Below are 25,806 nucleotides of genomic sequence, written 5' to 3'. Positions count from 1 at the left end.
TCAATGTTCATCAAGGATATTGGTCTGAAATTCTCTTTTTTGGTTAAGTCTCTGCCAGGTTTTGGTATCAGGACGATGCTGGCTTCGTAAAATGTGTTAGGGAGGATTCCCTCTTTTTCTATCAATTGGAATAGTTTCAGAAGGAATGGTACCAGTTCCTCCTTGTACCTCTGGTAGAATTCAGCTGTGAATCCATCAGGTCCTGGACTCTTTTTGGTTGGTAAGCTATTGATTATTGCCACAATTTCAGAACCTGTTATTGGTCTATTCAGAGATTCAACTTCTTCCTGGTTTAGTCTTGGGAGGGTGTATTTGTCGAGGAATTTATCCATTTCTTCTAGATTTTCTAGTTTATTTGCATAGAGGTGTTTGTAGTATTCTCTGATGGTAGATTGTATTTCTGTGGGATCGGTGGTGATATCCCCTTTTTCGTTTTTTATTGCATCTATTTGATTCTTCTCTCTTTTCTTCTTTATTAGTCTTGCTAGCGGTCCATCAATTTTGTTGATCTTTTCAAAAAACCAGCTCCTGGATTCATTAATTTTTTGAAGGGTTTTTTGTGTCTCTATTTCCTTCAGTTCTGCTCTGATTTTAGTTATTTCTAGCCTTCTGCTAGCTTTTGAATGTGTTTGCTCTTGCTTTTCTAGTTCTTTTAATTGTGATGTTAGGGTGTCAAATTTTGATCTTTCCTGCTTTCTCTTGTAGGCATTTAGTGCTATAAATTTCCCTCTACACACTGCTTTGAACGTGTCCCAGAGATTCTGGTATGTTGTGTCTTTGTTCTCATTGGTTTCAAAGAACATCTTTATTTCTGCCTTCATTTCATTATGTGCCCAATAGTCATTCAGGAGCAGGTTGTTCCGTTTCCATGTAGTTGAGCGGTTTTGAGTGAGTTTCTTAATCCTGAGTTCTAGTTTGATTGCACTGTGGTCTGAGAGACAGTTTGTTATAATTTCTGTTCTTTTACATTTGCTGAGGAGAGCTTTACTTCCAACTATGTGGTCAATTTTGGAATAGGTGTGGTGTGGTGCTGAAAAAAATGTATATTCTGTTGACTTGGGGTGGAGAGTTCTGTAGATGTCTATTAGGTCCACTTTATGTAGAGCTGAGTTCAATTCCTGAATATCCTTGTTAACTTTCTGTCTCGTTGATCTGTCTAATGCTGACAGTGGGGTGTTAAAATCTCCCATTATTATTGTGTGGGAGTTTAAGTCCCTTTGTAGGTCACTGAGGACTTGCTTTATGAATCTGGGTGCTCCTGTGTTGGGTGCATATATATTTAGGATAGTTAGCTCTTCTTGTTGAATTGATCCCTTTACCATTATGTAATGGCCTTCTTTGTCTCTTTTGATCTTTGTTGGTTTAAAGTCTATTTTATCAGAGACTAGGATTGCAACCCCTGCCTTTTTTTGATTTCCAGTTGCTTGATAGATCTTCCTCCATCCCTTTGTTTTGAGTCTATGTGTGTCTCTGCACGTGAGATGGGTTTCCTGAATACAGCACACTGATGGGTCCTGACTCCTTATCCAGTTTGCCAGTCTGTGTCTTTTGGTTGGAGCATTTAGCCCATTTACATTTAACGTTAATATTGTTATGTGTGAATCTGATCCTGTCATTATGATGTTAGTTGGTTATTTTGCTCGTTAGTTGCTATAGTTTCTTCCTAGCCTCGATGGTCTTTACAGTTTGGCATGTTTTTGCAGTGGCTGGTGCCGGTCGTTCCTTTCCATGTTTAGTGCTTCCTTCAGGAGCTCTTTTAGGGCAGGCCTGGTGGTGACAAAATCACTCAGCGTTTGCTTATCTGTAAAGTATTTTATTTCTCCTTCACTTATGAAGCTTAGTTTGGCGGGATAGGAAATTCTGGGTTGAAAATTCTTGTCTTTAAGAATGGTGAATATCGGCCCCCACTCTCTTCTGGCTTGTAGAGTTTCTGCTGAGAGATCAGCTGTTAGTCTGATGGGCTTCCCTTTGTGGGTAACCCGACCTTTCTCTCTGGCTGCCCTTAACATTTTTTCCTTCATTTCAACTTTGGTGAATCTGACAATTATGTGTCTTGGAGTTGCCCTTCTCGAGGAGTATCTTTGTGGCATTCTCTGTATTTCCTGAATCTGAATGCTGGCCTGCCTTGCTAGATTGGGGAAGTTCTCCTGGATAATATCTTGCAGAGTGTTTTCCAACTTGGTTCCATTCTCCCCATCATTTTCAGGTACACCAATCAGACGTAGGTTTGGTCTTTTCACATAGTCCCAAATTTCTTGGAGGCTTTGTTCATTTCTTTTTATTCTTTTTTCTCTAAACTTCCCTTCTCTCTTCATTTCATTCATTTCATCTTCCATCAGCGATACCCTTTCTTCCAGTTGATCGCATCTGCTACTGAGGCTTCTGCAATCTTCGCGTAGTTCTCGAAACTTGGCTTTCAGCTCCATCAGCTCCTTTAAGCCCTTCTCTCCATTGGTTATTCTAGTTATCCATTCTTCTAATTTTTTTTCAAAGTTTTTAACTTCTTTGCTATTGTTTTGAATTTCCTCTCGTAGCTCAGAGTAGTTTGATCGTCTGAAGCCTTCTTCTCTCAACTCATCAAAGTCATCCTCCATCCAGCTTTGTTCCGTTGCTGGTGAGGAACTGCGTTCCTTTGGAGGAGGAGAGGTGCTCTGTTTTTTAGAGTTTCCAGTTTTTGTGCTCTGTTTTTTCCCCATCTTTGTGGTTTTATCTACTTTTTGTTTTTGATGATGGTGATGTACAGATGGGTTTTTGGTGTGGATGTCCTTTCTGTTTGTTAGTTTTCCTTCTACCAGACAGGCCCCTCAGCTGCAGGTCTGTTGGAGTTTACTAGAGGTCCACTCCAGACCCTGTTTGGCTGGGTGTCAGCAGCGGTGGCTGCGGAACAGCGGATTTTCGTGAGACCACAAATTCAGCTGTCTGATAGTTCCTCTGAAAGTTTTGTCTCAGAGGAGTACCCGGTTGAATGAGGTGTCAGTCTGTCCCTACTGGGGGGTGCCTCCCAGTTAGGCTGCTCAGGGGTGAGGGACCCACTTTAGGAGGCAGTCTGTCCGTTCTCAGATCTCCAGCTGCGTGCTGGGAGAACCACTACTCTCTTCAAAGCTGTCAGTCAGACAGGGACATTTAAGTCTGTGGAGGTTCTTGCTGAGTTTTTGTTTGTCTGTGCCCTGCCCCCAGAGGTGGAGCCTACAGAGGCAGGCAGGCCTCCTTGAGCTGTGGTGGGCTCCACCCAGTTCGAGCTTCCTGGCTGCTTTGTTTACATAGGCAAGCCTGGGCAATGGCGGGCGCCCCTCCCCCAGCCTCGCTGCCGCCTTGCAGCTTGATCTCAGACTGCTGTGCTAGCAATCAGCGAGACTCCGTGGGCATAGGACCCTCCGAGCCAGGTGCGGGACACAATCTCCTAGTGTGCCGTTTTCCAGGCCCGTTGGAAAAGCGCAGTATTAGGATGGGACTGACCCGATATTCCAGGTGCCGTCTGTTTCCCCTTTCTTTGACTAGGAAAGGGAACTCCCTGACCCCTTGCGCTTCCCGAGTGAGGCAATGCCTCGCCCTGCTTCGGCTCACGCACAGTGCGCTTCACCGACTGTCCTGCACCCACTGTTAGGCACTCCCTAGTGAGATGAAACCGGTACCTCAAGCAGAAATGCAGAAATCACCCGTCTTCTGTGTCGCTGGGGCTGGGAGCTGGAGACCGGAGCTGTTCCTATTTGGCCATCTTGGCTCCACCGGGAATTTATCTTAAACAGGCTTGTTTACTTATATTGGCCAGGAACTGACCTTTGATCATCCATGCGTATGACATTTCCTGAAAGGGGAACAATAAATGTTAGTCACCTTCAGGTTGTGTTTGCTCCAGGTTTTCAGCATTGTGCCTGCACTGAATAAAAGCAAGCAGCTCCAGCTTCTCAGGGCTGCTGCACTTTGGCCACTAAAGCTAGGCAGACCCCTAGCTGCTCTTACACTGCATACCTGTGTCTGAGTACCCCTTACATCCATTGCTCAGCCAGGGTCTGCAGAACAGACCTGGCACATGGGGGTGGGATCCGCTGAGCTAGACCACTTGGCTCCCTGGCTTCAGCCCCCTTTTCAGGGGAGTGAACAGTTCTGTCTTGCTGGTGTTCCAGGCACCACTAGAGTATTAAAAAAAAACTCCTGCAGCTAACTCATTGTCTACCCAAACGGCCACCCAGTTTTGTGCTTGAAACCCTGGGCTCTTGTGGTGTAGGCCTCCAAGGGAATCTCCTGGTCTGCAGCTTGTGAAGACCATGGGAAAATTGTAGTATGTGGGCCAGAATGCACCGTTCCTCATGGCGCAGTACCTCACAGCTTCCCTTGACTACAGGAGGGAGTTCCCCAACCTCTTGTGTTTCCTGGGTGAGGAGATTTCCCACCCTGCTTCAGCTCACCCTCCATGGGCTGCACCCACTGTCTAACCAGTCCCAATGAGATGAGCCAGGTACCTCAGTTGGAAATGCAGAAATCACCCGCCTTTTGCATTGATCTCACTGGGAGCTGCAGATCAGAGCTGTTCCTATTTGGCCATCTTGCCAACCACCTCCAGTGCATTTGTTATTTCTCTAATTGTGTTCTTCATTTCCAGAAATTGTGATTGTTTTTTATGTATGCTATCTATTTCACTGAGGAATTTTCCTTTCATATCCTGTATCATGTTTGTTATTTCTTTAAGTTAGAATTCACCTTTCTCTAGTGCCTTTTTGATTCGCTTAATAATAAACCTTCTGAATTATTTTCCTGGCAATTCAGAGATTTTGTCTTTGTTTGGATCTATTGTTGGTGAGCTGATGTGGTATTTTGGGGGTGTTGAATAACCTTGTTTTTTCATATTACCAGAATTGTTTTTCTGGTTCCTTCTCATTTGGGTGACTGTGTCAGAGGGAAGATCTGGGACTCAAGGGCTACTATACAAATTCTTTTGTCCCACAGGGTGCTCCCTTGATGTAGTGTTCTCCCACTTCCTCTAGGGATGGGGCTTCCTGAGCCAAACTGCAGTGATTGTTTCTTCTCTTCTGGGCCTAGTCATCTAGCAGAGCTACTGGACTCCAGACTGGTACTGGGAAGTGTCGGCAGAGTCCTGTGATGTAATATATCTTCAGATCTTTCAGCTGTGGATACCAACACCTGCTCCAGTGGAGGTAGCAGGGGAGTGAAGTGGACTCTATAAGAGTCCTTGGTTATATTTTTGTTAAATGCTCTGGTTTTGTGTTGGTTGGCCTCCGGCCAGGAGGTGGCATTTTCAAGAGTGCATTAGCTGTGGTACTATAGTGAGGAAGCAAACTTGACCTAGGGTCGTCTAGTTATATATTCATGTTTCTGAGACAGTGGGCAGAATATGTCTTTTGTCTTTGCAACCAGGGCAGGTAAAGAAAGGCCACCAGGTTGGGGCAGGGATAGGTGTGTCTGAGCTCAGACTCTTATTGGGTGGGGCTTGCTGCAGTTGCTGTGGGGGGCAGGGGTGTGGTTCCCAGGCCAATGGAGTTATGTTCCCAGGGGGATTATGGCTGTCTCCACTGAGTGACACAGGACACCAGGTAAGTGGGGAAAAGCCAGTAGTCACAGGCCTCACCCCGTTTCCACATAACTTGCAGTCCTAAAGGCCAGTCTCACTCCCACTGTGCCCCTGCCAACAACATCAAGTCGGTGACCAGGGCTGAGAACTTGCCCCTGACTATCAGCCTCCCTGCTGAGAAAGCAAGCAGACTTATGGCTTTCTTTTTTGGCATCTCAGAGAAACTGCAGTGGCGATACAGTTCCTTCTAAGGGTCTGTGAATTCTCTTGGCTTTCCTGGCATGTTGCTGCAGTAATTCTTGAAGCAAAAGTTCACGATGTGAGTCTACACATGCGGTCCTGTCTGTCCCAGTAGGAGCTGCAAGCTAGTCCTGCCTCCTCACCCTCACAGAACCACCAGAATAATGTTTGACCAAATATCTAGGCACTCTGTGGCCCAGTCAAGTTGACCCATAAAATTAACCATCACACTGGTCCCGATGCAAAGTGGAACCCAGGTTTTGGAGTTCAGGCCTAGGGTCCTCTTACGAGGAGGGCTCCTGAGGGTGAGTGTAGTGGTCATATCTAGGCTGTCCTTCATAGTCACTTTCTTTCTTCCTAAACCTCAAGATTTAAGAGCACTGGCCTGAAACCTGGATTCAAATCTCTGCCATGTATTAGTTATGCAAACTTTAGCCATATTATTTAATCTCTATGCCTCAGTTTCTTCACCTTTAAAATTGAGTTAAAAATAATCTCTACCTCAGGAGATTGTTGTGAAGAGTAATTAAGTTAATATGAAACATTTAGAACAATGCCTGGTACATGGTAAGTGCCAATAAATATTTTATAATAAATGTTTTTGAATGTTTTCATCTAAAACCAGTGTGAATCAATTGTGGGATGTGGAAACCAAAAGCTAATTGAGCACACACAAGAAATATCAGTACTTGCTGTTAGTTTTTAAATTATCAGCTATTTTTGTTTATCTCACTCAGGCAGTTTTCTACCTGGCCCTGACACTGACCTTAGAAAAGATAAATCTTTACAATGTGACCATCAGGTCTGCTGCAGCCCTGGTCTGCTCTGCAATAAATGCATTTAGTATTTATTGGGGTGCTCAAAGAAGTCCTATCCCTGAAAGACATTCTTTACACACTTTAGGAAAACAGAAATGGACAGTAACTCCACCCTTAAAGGCCAGTGAAATACTGACCTAGAGTATCTCCAACCTGGCGCTCTACAAGGCTGGGACTGCAATGTAAACTCATATTCCCAAGGGATCAATTAAGCCAGACTCCCACAGTTTGTCTATAACAAGACAATGGGGCTTTCTGCGCCCTCAAAACTCTCAAGTGAGGAAAAATTGTTAAGCCTTCAGATTTTAACCAAGCAGACCAGAAGGTGGTATATAGCCATAGCTTATTAAAAAGCATTTTAGAAAGAAAAGGCCATGCTGTAATTTCAGATCTGAGAAATGAAACTGAAACCAAACCTACATTCTTCCTTCCCCAACCTCCCAGTTGTTAAACACGGCCTGCTGTTTCTGAGCCAATTAGAGCTTGCTGTGAGACAGAAGCAGAGAATACATAGACTTCCGTTAAAACCAGAATGAGGAAAATACTTTTCTCTAGCATCGTAGGAGGAAGAAAACAAACACATCAGATATTTTCAGCACCAAAAAGGATGGTTTTCCCCACATATATGTAAAAGAAATTTGCAAGACTACTGGGTAAGTACAATATCTATTATTAGTATTGTTCTTACTATCTATAGCAGCATTTTATTGAATAGAAAGAAATATACTTTTCAATTAGAAGCTTCAAATATACCTCAAAACAAAAAATAGTATTCTAAGCCTAGAAATTCTAGACTATTTGTTGTTCTGACAGCAGTCTGCTTTATATTAGTTGAAAAATTAGTCATAACATTTCATTAAAGATGCAATTGAAAACTACAGACACTTTTATTGATGAACTCTCCCAAGGAATAACAGCATATTCAGAAAGAACAAACAGGCCAGGTGTGGTAGCCTGTAATTTGAGCACTTTGGAAGGCAAGGACAGGAGAATTGTTTGAGGCCAGGAATTCAAAATTAGCTTGGGCAACATAGCAAGACCCTACCTAGCAAGATTTCTACCAAAAAAAAAAAAATAGCTGGATGTGGTGGCACGCAGCTGCAGTCCTAGCTACTTTGGAGGCTGAGGCAGAAGGATTGCTTGAGCCCAAGAATTTAAGGTTACAGTGAGCTGTAATTGCACCACTGCATTCCAGCATAGGCAACAGAGTGAGACCCTGTCTCAAAAAAAAAAGGAAAGATAGATAAAGAATAGGCAATGAAAACTTAAAAGTACTTTACTTTAATCAAATACACCTTCCACCATCTACTCTAATAGGTAACTTCCAGAAAACAAAACTCTCTGAGAGCTTCTCAGATATTGTTGTCAGATGACATATATAGGAAGACAGACAGATAGACTACTATGGGAAGTCTTCGGAATTAAGGCAGCTTTATGTTCCTGGCAAAAATACTAGGTTTATGTCTAATTTCTCCCCGAAGCAAACAGTAAGATAATGCAAGAGGGTTGGAGGATCACATTTCTGAATAAAGGCCTGACCTTCAACTCCCTTCTAGAAAAGTTAACAAACCCTACAGTTTAACACCAACCAGAGTTAAAAAATGTATGTGGGTTCAATCAGTAACAAATAGTGTTTCCTACTAAGATGCTCAGAACCAAATTTTCAGGTCAGTTTTTAAAGTATACAGAATCAAAACCAGTAATTTTAGGTACTAATTTTACTCCATGATTTCACCTTCTTTTCCCCCTACCCTTATTTAGCCTTCCCCATGATTTCTTTACCTAAGGGTTTTAATATATGTGTGATCCTGTATTACTTTCTAAATTACCTAAAAGACATTATGGAACAAGAGAGGGTATAAAGAAATCATTAATATGTAAAATATCTATGAACAGTAGCATAAATACCTATGAATGGTGGCATATATTTTCTCCAAGAGTGACATCATCAACAATTTTTTTAAAATAACGTATTGAAAGGCACAGCTATGAATAACCTGAAAAAGCTTTAGGGGAAGAAGTGTGAAAGTGTAACCTGTTCAATGACATTTAAAATATTCATAATGTCTCCAGTAGAGAAAACAGTCCAAAGTCACTTCTTTATTATTTTGCTTGCTTTCCCAACCAAATATTCAGGCCCAGTTCTCCATCCCCTACACTCTTATATGAGAACCTGACTTTATGTTTTTACATATAATGGTATGCAGTTATTGCATAAATCAAATAATCCATCTAATTCACCAGTCTCATAATCTAGTTTATGACATATAACCCAGAGAGTAAGGACTGTGTCTGTAAAACTGTGAAAGGTCAAAGTTGATGAAGGAAGTCAGGCAGACCCCAGGAAAAGGGTACTGGTGGGAAAAGGGTGCTGGTGGGATGCGGCGAGATGGGGGATGAGAGCCATGAGTATGAGGCCTCAGGAGCCAGAGCACACTAGCAGCAGAATAATCAGGGACCCCTGCTTTATGTGTTAAATAGTGTGGGTGCAACAAAAGTGAGCATACTTTCATAGGGTGAAGTAGATGTGACTCAGTAAATGGATACAAGAAAGTGACTTAGATAGAATGGTTACTAGACGAGGGTGTAGTCAGTTTTTAGACAACTCTAAAACCAATATTGAATCAACACTGAGTGGGATGCAGAAGTCAAAAGTTCATAATCTGGGGCTGCAATAATAAACACCTAGTACAACTTTAGGACCTCACATAGCATTGAATTCACAATTATCCTTGATTCATAACACACCATCATCTTTTTTAAGCAAGTATCTCTTTTATTTTATTCATCTGTTTATTTATTTTCTAATGTATTTTGGAGGCATTATTGGCATTTTAAATACAGTATAACTTGTATACAATGAACAAACTTAAGGGTAAGCCTCTATGAAATTTTAATATGTACTTATCTGTGCAACTGCTAGCCATATCAAGATATAAAATATTTCCGTCACCCCTTCCCATAAAATATCCACCCCCCACATCAGTCTGACTTCTATGACAGATTACTTTTGCCTATTCTTAAACTATATAAGTAGAATTATACAATATGTTTTCTGTTGTAACTGGCTTCTTTCACACAGTATGATGTGACATTCATTCATGTTGTTGCCTATATCAGTACTTTAATCATTTTCATGAGAATTGCAGATCCAAAGGATAGGTATATATTTAACTTCACAAAAACTGACAGTTTCTTGAAGTGGCTGAAACAATGTACATTCCCACAGGCAGTGTATGAGAGCTCCATTGACTCCACATCATCACCAACATTTGGCATTACCAGTCTTTAATTTTAGCCATTCTGGTAGGCATGTAGTATTATCTTATTGTAATTTTACTTTGCATTTCCATTATAGTAAACATTTTGGAACACTTCTAATTGCACTTCATTAGACCCGCCCCTGTGACTATGAAAAGCCCCACTGGTTTCTCCTCCTCCCAGTAGGCCAAGTCTAATCCTTAAACCCAACCCTAAATCAACAAATGCCCCCAAAGCTTACACAGACAGGGATCTTTCCTCTCTGGAATTTTAGTTCATCCAGTCCTTGTCATCTGGTCTATTGATGACTTTGTGATTACTTAAAAATATGAGTTTTGCAATTTTTCGGATTTTGTTCTCATTGTTGCAGTGGGTGAATAGGTGGCCTTTTGTGATCTCCTACATCACTCTGGAAGTGAGACTCCTTCGGTTTCTTCTAAACTCAGTTTGGTAAGCTATATTTTTAAAGAATTTGCTCAATTAATCTCAGTTTTCAATTTATTCAGTTAAAGTTGGTTGGAATAACATCCAAACCCTTTCATTTGTAAAGTTTCTAATATTGCTTATTTCTGCCACCTCTCTTTTTTATTTTTTGGTTATCATTCCATGGATGTGTCAATTTTATTACTTTTTATCTAAACAGCTCTGGGACTTCACTGAGTCTCTCTTGTCATTTTGTTTTCCATTTTATAAATTCCTGCTCTTATCTTTATTTTTCTCTTTCTTCTTATTTCAGGTTTATTCTGTTATTCTTCTTTCAATTTATTAAATTGGCATTTGGTTCCTGATTTTCAGTCATTCCTCCTTTGTTTTAAAATTATACTTCAAGTTCTAGGGTACATGTGCAGCTTTGTTACATATGTATACATGTGCCATGTTGGTGTGCTGCACCCATTAACTTGTCATTTACATTAGGTATATCTCCTAATGCTGTCCCTCCCCCCTCCCCCCACCCCATGAAGGGCCCCAGTGTGTGATGTTCCCCAACCTGTGTCCAGGTGTTCTCACTGTTCAATTCCCACCTGTGAGTGAGAACATGCGGTGTTTGGTTTTCTGTCCTTGCAATAGTTTGCTCAGAATGATGGTCTCCAGCTTTATCCATGTCCCTACAAAGGACATGAACTCACCCTTCTTTATGGCTGCATAGTATTCCACGGTGTATATGTGCCACATTTTCTTAATCCAGTCTGTCATTGATGGACATTTGGGCTGATTCCAAGTCTTTGCTATGGTGAATAGTGCCGCAATAAACATACGTGTGCATGTGTCTTTATAGCAGCATGATTTATAATCCTTTGGGTATATACACAGTAATGGGATGGCTGGGTCAAATGGTATTTCTGGTTCTAGATCCTTGAGGAATTGCCACATTGTCTTCCACAATGGTTGAACTAGTTTACAGTCCCATCAACCGTGTAAAAGTGTTCCTATTTCTCCACATCCTCTCCAGCACCTGTTGTTTCCTGACTTTTTAATGATCGCCATTCTAACTGGTGTGAGATGGTATCTCATTGTGGTTTTGATTTGCATTTCTCTGATGACCAGTGATGATTAACATTTTTTCATGTGTCTGTTGGCTGCATAAATGTCTTCTTTTGAGAAGTGTCTGTTCATATCCTTTGCCCACTTTTTGATGGGGTTGTTTGATTTCTTTTTGTAAATTTGTTTAAGTTCTTTGTAGATTCTGGATATTAGCCCTTTGTCAGATGGGTAGATTGTAAAAATTTTCTCCCATTCTGTAGGTTGCCTGTTCACTCTGATGGTAGTTTCTTTTGCTGTGCAGAAGAGTTTTAGTTTAACTAGATTCCATTTGTCAATTATGGTTTTGTTGCCATTGCTTTTGGTGTTTTAGTCATGAAGTCCTTGCCCACACCTATGTCCTGAATGGTATTGCCTACGTTTTCTTCTAGGGTTTTTATGGTTTCAGGTCTAACATTTAAGTCTTTACTCCATCTTGAATGAATTTTTGTATAAGTTGTAAGGAAGGGATCCAGTTTCAGCTTTCTACATACAGCTAGCCAGTTTTCCCAGCACCATTTATCAAATAGGGAATCCTTTCCCCATTTCTTGTTTTCATCAGGTTTGTCAAAGATCAGATGGTTGTAGATGTGTGGTATTATTTCTGAGGGCTCTGCTCTGTTCCATTGGTCTATATCTCTGTTTTGGTACCAGTACCATGCTGTTTTGGTTACTGTAGCCTTGTAGTATAGTTTGAAGTCAGGTAGTGTGATGCCTCCAGCTTTGTTCTTTTGGTTTGGGATTGTTTTGGCAGTGTGGGCTCTTTTTTGGTTCCATATGAACTTTAAAGTAGTTTTTTCCAATTCTGTGAAGAAAGTCATTGGTAGCTTGATGGGGATGGCATTGAATCTATAAATTACCTTGGGCAGTATGGCCATTTTCACAATATTGATTCTTCCTATCCATGAGCATGAAATGTTCTCTCATTTGTTTGTGTCCTCTTTTATTTCATTGAGCAGTGGTTTGTAGTTCTCCTTGAAGAGGTCTTTCACTTCCCTTGTAAGTTGGATTCCTAGGTATTTTATTCTCTTTGAAGCAATTGTGAACGAGAGTTCATTCATCATTTGGCTCTCTGTTTGTCTATTATTGGTGTATAGGAATGCTTGTTATTTTTGCACATTGATTTTGTATCCTGAGACTTTGCTGAAGTTGCTTATCAGCTTAATATTTTGGACTGAGACGATGGGGTTTTCTAAATATACAATCAAGTCATCTGCAAACAGGGACAACTTGACTTCCTCTTTTCCTAACTGAATACTCTTTATTTCTTTATCCTGCCTAATTGCCCTGGCCAGAACTTCCAACACTGTGTTGAATAGGAGTGGTGAGAGAGGGCATCCCTGTCTTGTGCCAGTTTTCAAAGGGAATGCTTCCAGTTTTTGCCCATTCAGTATGATATTGGCTGTGGGTTTGTCATAAATAGCTCTTATGATTTTGAGAAATGTCCCATCAATACCTAGTTTATTGAGAGTTTTTAGCATGAAAGGCTGTTGAATTTTGTCAAAGGCATTTTCTGCATCTATTGAGATAATCATGTGGTTTTTGTCTTTAGTTCTGTTTCTACGATGGATCACGTTTATTGATTTGTATATGTTGAACCAGCCTTGCATCCCAGTGATGAAGCCCACTTGATCATGGTGGATAAGCTTTTTGATGTGCTGCTGGATTCAGTTTGCAGTATTTTATTGGGATTTTTGCATCGATGTTCATCAGGGATATTGGTCTAAAATTCTCTTTTTTTGTTGCATCTCTGCTAGGCTTTGGCATCAGGATGATGCTGGCCTCATAAAATGAGTTAGGGAGGGTTCCCTCTTTTTTCTATTGATTGGAATAATTTCAAAAGGAATGGTACCAGCTCCTCTTTGCACCTCTGGTAGAATTCTGCTGTGATTCCATCTGGTCCTGGACTTTTTTTGGTTGGCAGGCTATTAATTGTTGCCTCAATTTCAGAACCTGTTATTGGTCTATTCAGGGATTCAACTTCTTCCTGGTTTAGTCTTGGGAGGGTGTATGTGTCCAGGAATTTATCCATTTCTTCTAGATTCTCTAGTTTATTTGCATAGAGGTGTTTATAGTATTCTCTGATGGTAGTTTGTATTTCTGTGGGATCAATGGTGATATCCCCTTTATCATTTTTTATTGCATCTATTTGATTCTTCTCTCTTTTCTTCTTTATCAGTCTTGCTAGCAGTCTATCAATTTTCTTGATCTTTTCAAAATCCAGCTCCTGGATTCATTGATTTTTTTGAAGGGTTTTTTGTGTCTCCATCTCCTTCAGTTCTGCTCTGATTTTAGTTATTTGTTGCCTTCTGCTAGCTTTTGAATGTGTTTGCTCTTGCTTCTCTAGTTCTTTTAATTGTGATGTTAGGGTGTCAATTTTAGATCTTTCCTGCTATCTCCTGTGGGCATTTAGTGCTATAAATTTCCCTCTACACACTGCTTTAAATGTGTCCCAGAGATTCTGGTATGTTGTGTCTTTGTTCTCATTGGTTTCAAAGAACATCTTTATTTCTGCCTTCATTTCATTATGTACCTAGTAGTCACTCAGGAGCAGGTTTTTCAGTTTCCATGTAGTTGAGCAGTTTTGAGTGAGTTTCTTAATCCTGAGTTCTAGTTTGATTGCACTGTGGTCTGAGAGACAGTTTGTTATAATTTCTGTTCTTTTACATTTGCTGAGGAGTGCTTTACTTCCAACTATGTGGTCAATTTTGAAATAAGTGCGATGTGGTGCTAAGAAGAACATATATTCTGTTCACTTGGGATGGAAAGTTCTGTAGATGTCTATTAGGTCCACTTGGTGCAGAGCTGAGTGCAATTCCTGGATATCCTTGTTAACTTTCTGTCTCGTGGATCTGTCTAATGTTGACAGTGGGGTGTTAAAGTCTCCCATTATTATTGTGTGGGAGTCTAAGTCTCTTTGTAGGTCTCTAAGGACTTGCTTTATGAATCTGGCTGCTCCTGTATTGGGTGCATATATATTTAGGAGAGTTAGCTCTTCTTGTTCAATTGATCCCTTTACCATTATGTAATGGCCTTCTTTGTCTCTTTTGATCTTTGTTGGTTTAAAGTCTGTTTTATCGGAGACTAGGATTGCAACCTCTGCTTTTTTTGTTTTCCATTTGCTTGGTAGATTTTCCTCCATCCCTTTATTTTGAGCCTATGTGTGTCTCTGCACATGAGATGGGTTTCCTGAATACAGCACACTGATGGGTCTTGACTCTTTATCCAATTTTCCAGTCTTTGTCTTTTAATTGGAACATTTAGCCCATTTACATTTAAGGTTAATATTGTTATGTGTGAATTTCATCCTGTCATTGTGATGTTAGCTGGTTCTTTTGCTCGTTATTTGATGCAGTTTCTTCCTAGCATCAATGGTGTTTACAATTTGGCATGTTTTTGCAGTGGCTGGTACCGGTTGTTCCTTTCCATGTTTAGTGCTTCCTTCAGGAGCTCTTGTAAGGCAGGCTTGGTGGTAACAAAATTTCTCAGCATTTGCTTGTCTGTAAAGGATTTTATATCTCCTTCACTTATGAAGCTTAGTTTGGCTGGATATGAAATTCTGGGTTGAAAATTCTTTTCTTTAAGAATGTTGAATATTGGCCCCCACTCTTTTCTGGCTTGTAGAGTTTCTGCCAAGAGATCTGCTGTTAATCTGATGGGCTTCCCTTTGTGGGTAACCGGACCTTTCTCTCTGGCTGCCCTTAATATTTTTTCCTTCATTTCAACTTTGGTGAATCTGACAATTATGTGTCTTGGAGTTGCTCTTCCCGAGGAGTGTCTTTGTGGCGTTCTCTGTATTTTCTGAATTTGAAAGTTGGCCTGCCTTGCTAGGTTGGGGAAGTTCTCCTGGATATCCTGCCGAGTGTTTTCCAACTTGGTTCCATTCTCCCCATCACTTTCAGGTACATCAATCAGACGTAGATTTGGTCTTTTCATATAGTCCCTTATTTCTTGGAGGCTTTGTTTCTTTTTACTCTTTTTTCTCTAAACTTCTCTTCTGGCTTCATTTCATTAATTTGATCATCAATCACTGATACCCTTTCTTCCACTTGATCGAATCGGCTACTGAAGCTTGTGCATGTGTCATGTAGTTCTTGTTTCATGGTTTTCAGCTCCATCAGGTCATTTAAGGTCTTCTCTATGCTGTTTATTCCAGCTAGCCATTCATCAAATCTTTTTTCTAGGTTTTAACTTATTTGCAGTGGGTTCAAACATCCTCCTTTAGCTCAGAGAAGTTTGTTATTACCAGTTGTCTGAAGCCTTCTTCTCTCAACTCATAAAAGTCATTCTCCATCCAGCTTTGTTCCATTGCTGGCGAGGAGCTGCATTCCTTTGGAGGAGAAGAGGCACTCTGATTTTTAGAATTTTCACCTTTTCTGCTCTGGTTTCTCCCCATCTTTATGGTTTTATCTACCTTTGGTCTTTGATGATGGTGATGTACAGATGGGGTTTTTGTGTGGATGTCCTTTCTGTTTGTTAGTTTTCCTTCTAACAGTCAGGACCCTCAGCTGCAGGTCTGTTGGAGTTTGCTGGAGGTCCACTCCAGACCCTGTTTGACTGGGTATCAGCAGCGGAGGTTGCAGAACAGCAAATATTGCAGAACGGTACATTTTGCTGTGTGATCCTTCCTCTGGAAGCTTCATCTCAGACAGGCACCTGGCTGTATGAGGTGTCAGTTGGCCCCTACTGGGAGATGTCTCCCAGTTAGGCTACTCAGGGGTCAGGGGCCCACTTGAGGAGGCAGTCTGTCCATTCTCAGATCTCAAACTCCATGCTGGGAGAACAATTGCTCCTTTCAAAGCTGTCAGACAGGGACGTTTAAGTCTGCAGAAGTTTCTGCTGCCTTTTGTTCAGCTATGCCCTGCCCCACAGGTGGAGTCTACAGAGGCAGGCAGGCCTCCTTGAGCTTCTGTAGGCTCCACCCAGTTCAAGCTTCCTGGCCATTTTGTTTACCTACTCAAGCCTCAGCAATGGCAGACGCCCCTCCCCCAGCCTTGCTGCCGCCTTGCAGTTCAATCTCAGACTGCTGTGCTAGCAGTGAGCAAGGCTCCGTGGGCATGGGACCCTCTGAGCCAGGTGCAGAATATAATCTTCTGGTGTGCCGTTTGCTAAGACCATTGGAAAAGCACAGTATTAGGGTGGGAGTGTCCCGATTTTCCAAGTACCATCTGTCACGGCTTCCCTTGGCTAGGAAAGGGAATTCCCCGACCCCTTGCACTTCCCGTGTGATGTGATGCCCTACCCTGCTTTGGCTCACACTCCTTGGACTGCACCCACTGTCCGACAAGCCCCAGTGAGATGAACTCGGTACCTCAGTTGGAAATGCAGAAATCACCCATCTTCTGTGTCCCTCACACTGGGAGCTGTAGACTGGAGCTGTTCCTATTCAGCCATCTTGGAACCCGGCCCTGTGCTTTAGACTCGGCACCCTATAGCTTGAGGAGGTGACACTGTGTCCACATGCGTGTGAAGGGAGGATGGCTGAAGGTACATGCAGTCCCCCGGACATCACAAACTTTGCGGACACAAGTCACACCCACGCACACACACAGCAGGAGCCTTAGCCACACAGGTGCACGGCGAGGCATGGCGGGCCACACCCATTCTTCCATTTTTATAAATACATCCAAGGCTATACATATTTCTCCAAGTATTGTAGACATTGTTCCTTACAACTCTTTATATGCAGCATTTTTATTACTGCTCAGTTCTAAATACGGATACCATTGCAGTTTTTTATTTTTTGAGTAAAATTTTATTTAAGATTATTGTAGATTCATATGTAGTTGTAAGAAATAATTTGATATTCTGTGTACTCTTTACCTAGCTTCCCCAATAGTAAAATCTTGTAAAATTATAGTACAAAATCACAATGAAGACATTGCCTATCTTTGCCTATTTTGTATTGATATAGCTGTAAGGTATGTTGCTTATTCACTTTCTGTGCATACCGTAGTTACATACAAAAAAAATAATAGCTTAAACCTTGGACCATGGGTCTGGCATCTTCATGTCTTGAAAGAAAGGTAAATCCTAATCCTGAGTTTGTATCTGCCACTAGAAAGCAATATTTCTGTGTATTATTTCCTGAACATGGGCCTATATAATAATTTATCTGAGGCCATTCCCCAGGCTGTCTCCATTATTTAATTTGATGTCTCCCATGATGAATGAAAGTTTAGTTCATTAAAATGACTCACAATTTTGGATCATACTTAAAGTTAACTATTATTATTTGAATTTCATTTTTTCTAACCATTGCTATATTTCTGTAGCCTAGATTGACATTAATTTTCAGATAGTACTCTGCAAATTTGCAAACTAAATAATTATGCCACGAGTTATTGCTCAGGAATCAGCTCTTATCCATTATTATCTGAAAAATTACTTAAATACAACAGTAGCCAACAAGTTCACTACTCAGCAAGCTATTCCAGATGACATGGAACAGAACAGCTCACAGACAAAATTAAGATGCTCGAAGGGCATATTTTTAAAAATCAATTAAAATAACACAACAAGGCCAGGCGTGGTGGCTGACACCTGTAATCCCAGCATTTTGGGAGGTTGAGGCAGGAGGATCACTTGAACCCAGGAGACAGAGGTTGCAATGAGCCAAGATCGTGCCATTGCACTCCACCCTGGGAAATAAGAGCAAAACTCCATCTCAAAAAAAAAAAAAATTAAAATACCCAACAACAACAACAAAGAGGTGGGCAACACATCTTGGATAAGGAACAAGAAGGGTAAAAGGATCTCATTACCTGAGTTGTGCAAGTTAATATATCTTCTCTCTTCCTCTCTAATATTTCAGCATTCTCCACTGATTGTACAATTTTGAGAACCAGAGTTGAGGTCTGTTTAAAGGGTCTCGGGAGATAGAAGAGGTCCTGGGTCAATGGCATACACTTTCTGTAATCAGAGAAATGCAGAGGGATGAGTATGCCTGGCCACAGATACAGGTCATTAGCCTGATAATCTACTATGATTTTACGGATGTTTCTTCAATGGAGAACACAAATGATTAGAATGAGTGTCACCAAATAGGGAACCCAATTAAGACCTCAAAAATAGCAAATGCTTCATGTGTGTCTCATGAATACTTACTATTTGGTTCTTATATCCCTTTCTAACTGTGCTTAATACTCATATGCTCTATTTACTTTATCTATGTCTATCATGATGTATCTCACAAACTTGCTTCTATACTTAGTTTCATATATCCTTCTTTTTTCTCTTATTTTCTACAGCAGAATTGAATGTTCTTAAATACTACAGCAAACACACATTATAGCAAACAATCATTAATAAGGATAAACTATCTCTATATATACCGACTGGAAGCATTCCCAAAATTTACTTAGTGAATGAAGCAAGAGAATTATGTATAGCATGCCACAATTTATGGGGAAAAGGGTGTTCATGTGTTTGTATTTGGTATTCTTTCTCTGGAGGGATGCAGAAGAAACTGGCAATAGTCACATTCTCTCAAGAGATAATTCATTGGCATATCCTTTTGAACTTTTTAAATTTTGAAAATTATGTATATATTATCTACTAAAATTGTTTCAAAATTTTACCTTTAATAATGCTAAATAATTTTTCTTTTTCTACATGTAGGTATCAGAATGGCAAAGCAACTGAACCTTCCAGAAAATACAGATGATTGGACAAAAGAGGAAGTAAATCAGTGGTTAGAAAGTCATAAGATTGACCAAAAACACAGGGAAATTTTGACTGGACAAGACGTGAATGGAGCAGTCTTGAAGTGGTTAAAAAAAGAACATCTTGTTGATATGGGCATCACACATGGACCAGCTATTCAAATAGAAGAACTATTCAAAGAACTGCGGAAAACAGCCATTGAAGATTCAATTCAGACATCTAAGATGGGAAAGCCCAGTAAAAATGTTCCTAAAGACCAAACTGTATCTCAAAAGGCACGTAGAGAAACTTCAAAGCAAAAACAAAAGGGTAAAGAGAACCCAGATATGGCTAATCCGTCTACAATGAGTACAATTGCTAAAGGTTCTAAGTCACTAAAAGTTGAGCTCATAGAAGATGAAATAGATTACACAAAGGAAAGGCAACCATCCATAGACCTGACATGTGTATCATACCCATTTGATGAATTCAGTAATCCATATCATTACAAGTTGGATTTTAGTCTACAGCCTGAAACAGGACCAGGCAATCTCATTGATCCAATACATGAATTCAAAGCCTTCACAAATACAGCAACAGCCACAGAAGAGGATGTCAAGATGAAATTTAGCAATGAGGTTTTCCGATTTGCTTCAGCTTGTATGAATTCACGTACCAATGGCACTATTCATTTTGGAGTCAAAGACAAACCCCATGGGAAAATTGTTGGCATCAAAGTCACCAGTGATACCAAGGAAGCCCTCATTAACCATTTCAATCTGATGATAAACAAGTATTTTGAAGACCATCAGGTCCAACAAGCAAAGAAGTGCATTCGAGAGCCAAGATTTGTGGAAGTTTTACTGCCAAATAGTACTGCATCTGACAGATTTGTTATTGAAGTGGACATTATTCCACAGTTCTCTGAATGTCAGTATGATTATTTCCAGATTAAAATGCAAAATTACAACAACAAAACATGGGAACAAAGTAAAAAATTCTCACTATTTGTGCGAGATGGGCCCAGCTCTAAGGACATTATGAAAAATAAAGTTGATTTCAGAGCATTTAAAGCAGATTTTAAAACACTGGCAGAGTCCAGAAAAGCAGCAGAAGAAAAATTCAGAGCAAAAACAAATAAAAAAGAAAGGGAGGGACCAAAGTTGGTTAAATTATTGACAGGAAATCAAGATTTGTTAGATAATTCATACTATGAACAGTACATTCTTGTAACAAATAAATGCCACCCAGATCAAACAAAACACTTAGATTTCCTGAAGGAAATTAAATGGTTTGCTGTATTGGAGTTTGATCCTGAGTCTAACATCAAAGGAGTGGTCAAAGCTTACAAAGAAAGCCGAGTAGCAAACCTTCACTTTCCAAGTGTATATGTAGAAGAGAAAACCACATCAAATGAGATGATTTCTACTCTAAATCTTTACCATCAACCCAGCTGGATTTTCTGCAATGGCAGGTTAGACCTTGACAGTGAAAAATATAAACCCTTGGATCCAAGTTCCTGGCAAAGAGAAAGAGCTTCTGATGTCAGGAAACTGATTTCGTTTCTTACACATGAAGACATAATGCCAAGAGGGAAGTTTTTGGTGGTATTTCTATTACTGTCCTCTGTGGATGACCCAAGAGATCCCCTCATTGAGACTTTCTGTGCTTTCTACCAGGATCTCAAAGGAATGGAAAATATACTGTGTATTTGTGTACAGCCACACATATTTCAGGGATGGAAAGATCTACTTGAAGCAAGATTAATAAAACACCAAGATGAAATTTCAAGCCAATGTATTTCTGCTTTAAGCCTTGAAGAGATCAATGGCACTATTCTTAAACTAAAATCTGTGACTCAATCTTCAAAAAGACTTTTGCCATCTATTGGTTTATCGACTGTCCTTCTGAAAAAGGAAGAAGATATCATGACTGCTCTGGAAATTATCTGTGAAAATGAATGTGAGGGTACACTGTTAGGGAAGGACAAAAATAAATTCCTTGAATTCAAGGCATCAAAAGAGGAAGACTTCTATCGAGGTGGCAAAGTGTCATGGTGGAACTTCTACTTCTCTTCTGAAAGTTATTCTTCACCTTTTGTCAAAAGGGATAAATATGAAAGACTTGAAGCAATGATTCAAAACTGTGCAGATTCTTCTAAACCAACAAGTACCAAAATTATTCATCTGTATCATCATCCAGGCTGTGGGGGAACTACCTTGGCTATGCACATTCTCTGGGAACTAAGGAAGAAATTCAGATGTGCTGTGCTGAAAAACAAGACAGCGGATTTTTCTGAAATTGGAGAACAGGTAACCAGTTTAATCACTTATGGGGCAATGAACCGTCAGGAATACATACCTGTACTGCTCCTTGTTGATGATTTTGAAGAACAAGATAACGTCTATCTTCTGCAGTACTCTATTCAAACAGCTATAGCTAAAAAGTACATTCGATATGAAAAACCTCTGGTGATTATCCTAAATTGTATGAGATCACAAAATCCCAAAAAAAGTGCAAGGATCCCGGACAGTATTGCCGTAATACAGCAACTCTCTCCCAAAGAACAGAGAGCTTTCGAGCTTAAATTGAAAGAAATCAAAGAACAGCATAAAAACTTTGAGGATTTTTATTCCTTTATGATCATGAAAACCAATTTTAATAAAGAATACATAGAAAATGTGGTCCGGAATATCCTGAAAGGGCAGAATATTTTCACCAAGGAAGCAAAGCTCTTTTCTTTTCTGGCTCTTCTTAATTCATATGTGCCTGATACCACCATTTCACTATCACAGTGTGAAAAATTCTTAGGAATTGGAAACAAGAAGGCTTTCTGGGGGACAGAAAAATTTGAAGACAAGATGGGCACCTACTCTACAATTCTGATAAAAACTGAGGTCATCGAATGTGGGAACTACTGTGGAGTACGCATCATTCACTCTTTGATTGCAAAGTTCTCACTGGAAGAATTGAAGAAAAGCTATCACCTGAATAAAAGTCAAATTATGTTGGATATGCTAACTGAGAATTTGTTCTTCGATACTGGTATGGGAAAAAGCAAATTTTTGCAAGATATGCACACACTCCTACTCACAAGACACCGTGATGAACATGATGGTGAAACAGGAAATTGGTTTTCCCCATTTATTGAAGCATTACATAAAGATGAAGGAAATGAAGCAGTTGAAGCTGTATTGCTTGAAGGTATCCATCGGTTCAACCCAAATGCATTCATTTGCCAAGCGTTGGCAAGACATTTCTACATTAAAAAGAAGGACTTTGGCAATGCTCTAAACTGGGCAAAACAAGCAAAAATCATAGAACCTGACAATTCTTATATCTCAGATACACTGGGTCAAGTCTACAAAAGTAAAATGAGATGGTGGATAGAGGAAAACGAAAGAAACGGGAACATTTCAGTTGATGATCTAATTGCTCTTTTGAATTTGGCAGAACATGCCTCAAGTGCATTCAAAGAATCTCAACAGCAAAGTGAAGATAGAGAGTATGAAGTGAAGGAAAGATTGTATCCGAAGTCAAAAAGGAGGTATGATACTTACAATATAGCTGGTTATCAAGGAGAGATAGAAGTTGGGCTTTACACAATCCAAATTCTCCAGCTCATTCCTTTTTTTGATAAAAAAAAATGAGCTATCTAAAAGAGATATGGTCAATTTTATATCAGGAAGTAGTGATATTCCAGGGGATCCAAACAATGAATATAAATTAGCCCTCAAAAACTATATTCCTTATTTAACTAAATTGAAATTTTCTTTGAAAAAGTCCTTTGATTTTTTTGATGAATACTTTGTCCTGCTAAAACCCAGGAACAATATTAAGCAAAATGAAGAGGCCAAAACTCGGAGAAAGGTGGCTGGATATTTTAAGAAATATATAGATATATTTTGTGTCTCAGAAGAATCACAAAACAAAGATCTTGGATCAAAGTTCAGTGAGCCACTTCAAGTAGAGAGATGCAGGAGTAGCCTAGTAGCTTTAAAAGCAGACAAGTTTTCTGGGCTCTTGGAATATCTTATCAAAAGCCAAGCGGATGCTGTTAGCACTATGGAAAATATAGTGGACAAATACACTTTTCTCTCAGAACAATGCACTGTCAAAATCCAGTCAAAAGAAAAGCTAAATTTCATCTTGGCCAACATTATTCTCTCCTGTATCAAACCTACCTCCAGATTAGTAAAGCCAGTTGAAAAACTAAAAGATCAGCTTCGAGAAGTCTTGCAACCAATAGGACTGACTTACCGGTTTTCAGAACCTTATTTTCTAGCTTCCCTCTTATTCTGGCCAGAAAATCAACAACTAGATCAACATTCTGGACAAATGAAAGAGTATGCTCAAGCACTGGAAAATTCTTTCAAGGGGCAATATAAACATATGCATCGTACAAAGCAACCAATTGCATATTTCTTTCTTGGAAAAGGTAAAAGACTGAAAAGACTTGTTCACAAAGGAAAAATTGACCAGTGCTTTGAAAAGACACTAGATATTAATTCCTTGTGGCAGAGTGGAGATGTGTGGAAGGAGGAAAAAGTCCAAGAACTTTTGCTTCGTTTACAAGGTCGAGCTGAAAATAATTGTTTATATATAGAATATGGAATCAATGAAAAAATCACAATACCCATCACTCCTGCTTTTTTAGGTCAACTTAGAAGTGGCAGAAGCATAGAGAAGGTGTCTTTTTACCTGGGATTTTCCATTGGAGGCCCACTTGCTTATGACATTGAAATTGTTTAAGAGCCTGATATTCTTCCTCCAAGAATTTGGTCTCAGTATCCACTTAATTTTTTTAGACTCAAGAGCTATGCTTTAAACTGGCAAGGTTATAGATACAGCCTCTAGCTCTTCTGACCTGTACATGCAGTATTTAATTTCCTCTTACACATGTTATGAGTCCTACAAAGACAATAATGAAAAACGAAGGAGTGAGATATATGAAAAGTAGCAAATATATTCCTTGGTTTGGTTAACATCATTGATGACAAAATAATGAGCTATGACTGGAGTCTGGAGAAGTTAGTTTAATCAGCTGGCTACATAGAACCCCACTACTTACCAGGCATGGATTGAAGAAGATTGTCTACTCAAATGGCATTTAGACATTAGAATGTCTGGGAAAATATTTCTCAAAGAGAGCAAAAACCTCTCAAACTGAGGAGCAACATTTATTCTTACTAAGCAGATCATCAATGTATCATGTGCTTGGCACTCAAGGATCTTCCAAAACAGAGGACCAACCAATCTTCTGAAGGTCATGCCCACAGAAGTCATCAGACCTTACCAAAGTAGGCTGGAGAATTAGATTGCCTTTTCATGCAGTGAGAGTCAGTTAAGCAAAAATGAAATTTGTCTCTATAGCTACTTAGCTTATCAACTCCCCTCGAAACATACAATCAAAAAAAAACACACACACACACTCAAATTCCACAAGCTAATGAACAAAAGGGACTCTTGTGAGAAGACTAATGACTCCCTCATCCAGAAGATGCCAATGTACTGGCAGATTAACATATAACCTACGTTTTGAACAAAAACAACCAGAGATATGTAATCAAAATGTCATTTTACCCTAATAAAATTATGGATATGGGCAGTCATCAATGGCTGCCAAAACCATTAAGTGGAAAGCTGATTAAAAAAAAAACTTTCTAATGGATTTATCAAACTGTCCCAAATCCTGATAGATATTAACATCACAGAGGAAGACCAGACGTTATGGGCCTGGAAGTACTATAGGAGTGCACACATCACCCATGAGATGGTCTTGCCAAATAATTAAACCTGAATTTGATCAGGTCTCTGGATCTTATTTTCAATTCAAAAGAAATTTTAAAAAATCCTACTAACACCACCACAAATATGCAATCAGCAATATCCAGAAAGTGGAAATTCACAGGACAAAAACCTGGTTTCTTCAACCAAAAAAGAAAGAAATTACAAAGAAACAAAAAAATGTTGGGGAATCTATACATTATAAGGGACTTAACAACTAAAGGGCAACACATAGACTTTAGATCCTAATTTGAGCAAAATCTAAAATCAATTATTAGGCAATCAGAAAAATTTGAACACAGACTAGATATTTGAGGATATTAAGGTCCTATATTATTGAAGATTCCATGGTTATGTTTTTTAAAGAGTTCGTGCCTTTTAGAGATACATACTAAAGTATTTGTAAATAAATGATATGATCTATAATTAGTAATTTTGTGTTTGGTGTGTGGGGATGGTGAAAGGGAAGTAGAACTGAAACAAGATTGATCCTGAGTTAACAATGGCTGCATGCTGGATACATGGAATTCAGCACACTTCTCTCTCTCTTACTGATTATGCTTTTGAAATTTTCTCTTGTAAAACATTTAGAAAACAAAAACAAAAAAATGTGATTTGTTTCTGTCTTCAAAATCTCATTAGAATTTTTTCACTGGAGGAAGATTTTCCCTTGCTTCTGCATAAAACTTTAACTCCATAACTTAGGAGGTCACTCTTCATTGTTACTTTTTAACTGACAAATAAAAATTGTATATATTTATGGTGTTCAGCCTGATGTTTTGATATAGGTATATACTGTGAAATGACTAAATGAAGGTAATTAATATATCCATCACCTCTCAAGCCCGCTTGTGTGTTTGATGAGAACATTTAAAATCAACTCTCCTAACAATTTTCAAGTATACAATACGTTAACTATAATCATCATGTTGTACAATAGATTTCCAAAATTTATTCCTCCTAACTGAAACTTTGTACCCTTTGACCAACATCTCATTTCCCACTACCTCC

The 25,806-nt window shown here is 39.5% G+C and overlaps 1 protein-coding gene across 1 annotated transcript; it reads left to right on the top strand.

Annotated features, from left to right (window-relative positions):
• The first annotated feature begins 7,128 nt into the window (after positions 1–7,128).
• SAMD9 (sterile alpha motif domain containing 9) lies at positions 7,129–25,553 on the top strand. Its single transcript, XM_030822087.1, is given in 3 exon segments — positions 7,129–7,238; positions 18,985–22,646; positions 22,648–25,553. Coding segments are annotated over 2 exon segments (4,767 nt in total). The 5' UTR covers positions 7,129–7,238; positions 18,985–18,992; the 3' UTR covers positions 23,761–25,553.
• Positions 25,554–25,806: the final 253 nt, after the last annotated feature.

This window comes from Nomascus leucogenys, chromosome 11 (assembly GCF_006542625.1).
Source record: "Nomascus leucogenys isolate Asia chromosome 11, Asia_NLE_v1, whole genome shotgun sequence".
Lineage (NCBI taxonomy): Eukaryota > Metazoa > Chordata > Mammalia > Primates > Hylobatidae > Nomascus > Nomascus leucogenys.
Note: the sequence above shows the minus strand (reverse complement) of the source record. Positions and strands in the feature narration are given on the sequence as shown.